We start from the raw sequence: 3,097 nt of genomic DNA, 5'->3' as shown, positions 1-3,097 counted from the left end.
TTCTATGTTTTTGTGCTTCTATAGTTTATGTATACAAATCAAAATAACCAAGAGTACAATTTATAGATAACATTTTTTAACAATGTTAATCAATCTGTTACAGTAGTTTTGTCAGTTTTCTGTTTGAAATTAACTATATTTGATCATTTTATTTTAGGTGTAAAAACTATGATACTGTGAAATAGTCAAGATGCATACCGTTATTCAAGTGACCTCAAATAACACAGCCGCTGCGATTGAGTTGAATTTGCACGTTGAGCAACAGGTCCATCTTGAAATACACCTTGTATTTATTTCTAGCCATTCTTTATCTCACTTATTTGTGGCTGAGCTGGTGCAAGGGAGGGTTTGGAAGAGGTGCCAACTCACACTGACATCAGGATTAGCAGCTCAGGGACTTTAAAAGCGGGCGCTCAGACTGGGAAGAGAAACAGACAGAGAGTAGAGAAACGGACAAGCTCATCACACAGCTTCTGAGAAACGTTGAACTAAAAGGTGAGATGACTGCAATTTACTCAGCTCTTGTACAAGGAGTTAGAACTCTTAAGTCTTTTTACAATGTGTGTATAGAGAAAAAGTGTTGCTTTTTTAGGTATTTCTCTTTTATATGCTGACTGAAACAGAGCTGTAGCTTCGGAGATTTCTTGATAAGTATTTCTGAGTAATGTGTTTTTGCAATATCCAGTGCTTTTTCATTGCAGTCTTTCATCCAATGAAAATATTAATTGTTAAAGCATATTTGTTTTGAGGTGATTGGCTCCATTATTTGCTAACTGGACAATAGCATAAGCATAAAAAATAAATAGCATTGTGATGCTTTTAAGCCCAAGATCAATGGAAGAAAATCTAGCATTTAATTCATATCTTTAACCATTTCTTTCTTTCTTCTTCTTTAGGGAGAAAACAAAATGGCAGATGTTGCAACTCCCGCTGAGAAGAAGGCCCCTCCCAAATTCAAGCAGAGGACCACTCGTACCTTCAAGAGCAAGGCACCTAAGCCAGGCCAGAAGGGGTGAGAACCTTATAGACTATTTTTAATATTTCAGGCCAAGCTTCCAACCTTCAGCTTTTCTGTTTGTTCTAATCAAAGCTTCTTTGTCTCTTTGATTCAGATTCGGAGATGACATTCCAGGCATGGAGGGTCTTGGCACAGACTTCTCAGTGGTCTGCCCATGGGAAGCCTTCGGGGACATGGAGCTCAGTGACTTGGCGAAATATGGAATTGTTTAGCCCTCCTTCCTTTGCCTTTACCTTTCTTGCCACTATTGTCCCCTGTGTGGTCCTAATATTGAGTGACAGGCCAGTAATCTATTACTTTCATGGTCTACAGATGAAGCAGCTTTTGATGTTGTAGAGGTTTGACCTGTACACAAAAGAGGTATCACTTATGCACTTTACTTTTCCCTGCCTTTCCACACACTTTTTAATGTTGTACCCTCTTCTACCTCCCCTTTTCTTCCATTCCTATCTTCCTTACACCCAGTTCTGTCAGCACAAAGGGAAGAAAACTGATAGGAAGTTCTCTGTGTATTTTTAATATCAAAAAGGTACTCTGATATCTGTTACTCTGATACCTCAGGAGTATTCCAATCTTCTCCTCTTGCATCCATTCCCTTTGAGGCTGCTAACTCAACATGTACACATTTCAGTTGTTGTACAGCCTATCTTCGTATTGGTCTTCCATCAGAAATATGTAAATCACTTTATGCTTTAGCGAGGGATATCGTCTCTGTCTGAGTCGAGAAAAACGGCTACAGCAAAAGCAATAAATGTGAGTGCTTTGCACAAAATGTCTATTTTTGTGTCCTCATTACCACCGAAGGCTTCGCTGACTATAATTACTGAAGCCTTTTGGAATCTGTGAAGCAGAAACTTGGGTTAAAAACAACAGTTCTTCTGGTACAGATTATGGCAGGTTGTTGAAAGGTATAATTAAACATCTCATCCATCCATTAATCCATTTTAATACCTGCTTGACCGATTTCAGGGTCCTGGAGTTACTGGTACCTATCTCCAGCAATAAATAAAGAAAGGTTTCCAGTCCATCACATCCTCGTCATTATGACCAAAAGAAATTCACAGAAGAACTATCACTGAAAAAAAAAGAGTTCTGCTTGCAAAAAAATATTTTCTACAAGTTTCTACATCTGAGATTCATTTTGGAACAGCTAAACCCCATAAATGTCAAAGTGGCAGAATCAATCAACGCTGATTGTTAGAATGGATTTGTATATGCAAATATCCATAATTCAGTTATTTATTATCAAATATAACATTTTGGGTATAAAGAATTCAAATGTATTCCCAGGAACAAATATGTTGCATTGTCCTTTCATGTGTACTGAGGTTTCAGCTTCAGATATCCACTGGCATTATCTTCATGATGAATGTAGATGAACCATTAAAATTCGCCTATTTCTCACAATTCACAGATGTCCAACAACAAAACACCTCTTTGATTCAAATCATGGAATTAAACTCATCTCCCATTCACTACAAGGGCCTTGAAGTGCTCTAGGAGAGCATTGGAACAATGGCGCCCCTTCCAGAACACCTTCTCTAAGCCTCTTAGCCAGTGGGTTCTGAGTATCCTGATACCTCTCTGGCACATCTGCACCTCACAATATGCTACAAAGGATAAGGACATTAAATAGTACCAAAATCTTTATCTTTCTTTTTGTTTTTACAAGTCTGAAACACATGAATATGCCAACAAGACAAAATATGATATATCTTGAGTCTAAATTGCCTCCTATAAAATTAGTCAACATAAATGATGGAGTAACTGCATTTTTTTGTCTGAGTTTTACGTTTTGTTTTCCATAGAACTCTAACCCTCTAATCAGGAGTTGTACATTATATTACTTTATTAAAACCACATTCAACTGTGATGCTCAGTGCATCTTTGCACATCACAGTATTCAGAAGCTATATGTTTATGGATCTTGTGTTGTTTGCTTGTGCCAACAAATGTGTGTGTGGCCTCTGTGAAGCAATGTGCGTTTGTGTCATTGCATGAGTTAGGTGTTCAAACCACTAAAAAGGAGGACGCAGATGGCACATTTCCCTGTGCAATGTGGCATGAAAACAGCAGACA

At 37.9% G+C, this 3,097-nt stretch overlaps 1 protein-coding gene across 1 annotated transcript; it reads left to right on the top strand.

Moving 5' to 3' along the window:
• Positions 1 to 357: 357 nt before the first annotated feature.
• Positions 358 to 1,794, top strand: LOC124868062 (retinal cone rhodopsin-sensitive cGMP 3',5'-cyclic phosphodiesterase subunit gamma-like). Its single transcript, XM_047364860.1, has 3 exons — positions 358 to 495; positions 897 to 1,012; positions 1,113 to 1,794. Exons 2-3 carry the CDS (start codon positions 909 to 911, stop codon positions 1,228 to 1,230), a joined length of 222 nt encoding a protein of 73 aa, XP_047220816.1. The 5' UTR covers positions 358 to 495; positions 897 to 908; the 3' UTR covers positions 1,231 to 1,794.
• Positions 1,795 to 3,097: the final 1,303 nt, after the last annotated feature.

This window comes from Girardinichthys multiradiatus, chromosome 5 (genome assembly GCF_021462225.1).
Source record: "Girardinichthys multiradiatus isolate DD_20200921_A chromosome 5, DD_fGirMul_XY1, whole genome shotgun sequence".
In the NCBI taxonomy this organism is placed as follows: domain Eukaryota; kingdom Metazoa; phylum Chordata; class Actinopteri; order Cyprinodontiformes; family Goodeidae; genus Girardinichthys; species Girardinichthys multiradiatus.
This window is presented reverse-complemented; position numbering and strand designations above follow the sequence as displayed.

Bases quoted from the DNA above. Each gene is read 5' to 3' on its own strand.
- LOC124868062 (XM_047364860.1), top strand. From the start codon at position 909: ATGGCAGATGTTGCAACTCCCGCTGAGAAGAAGGCCCCTCCCAAATTC. The intron at 1,013-1,112 runs GTGAGAACCTTA...TCTTTGATTCAG, and splicing joins CCTAAGCCAGGCCAGAAGGG to ATTCGGAGATGACATTCCAG.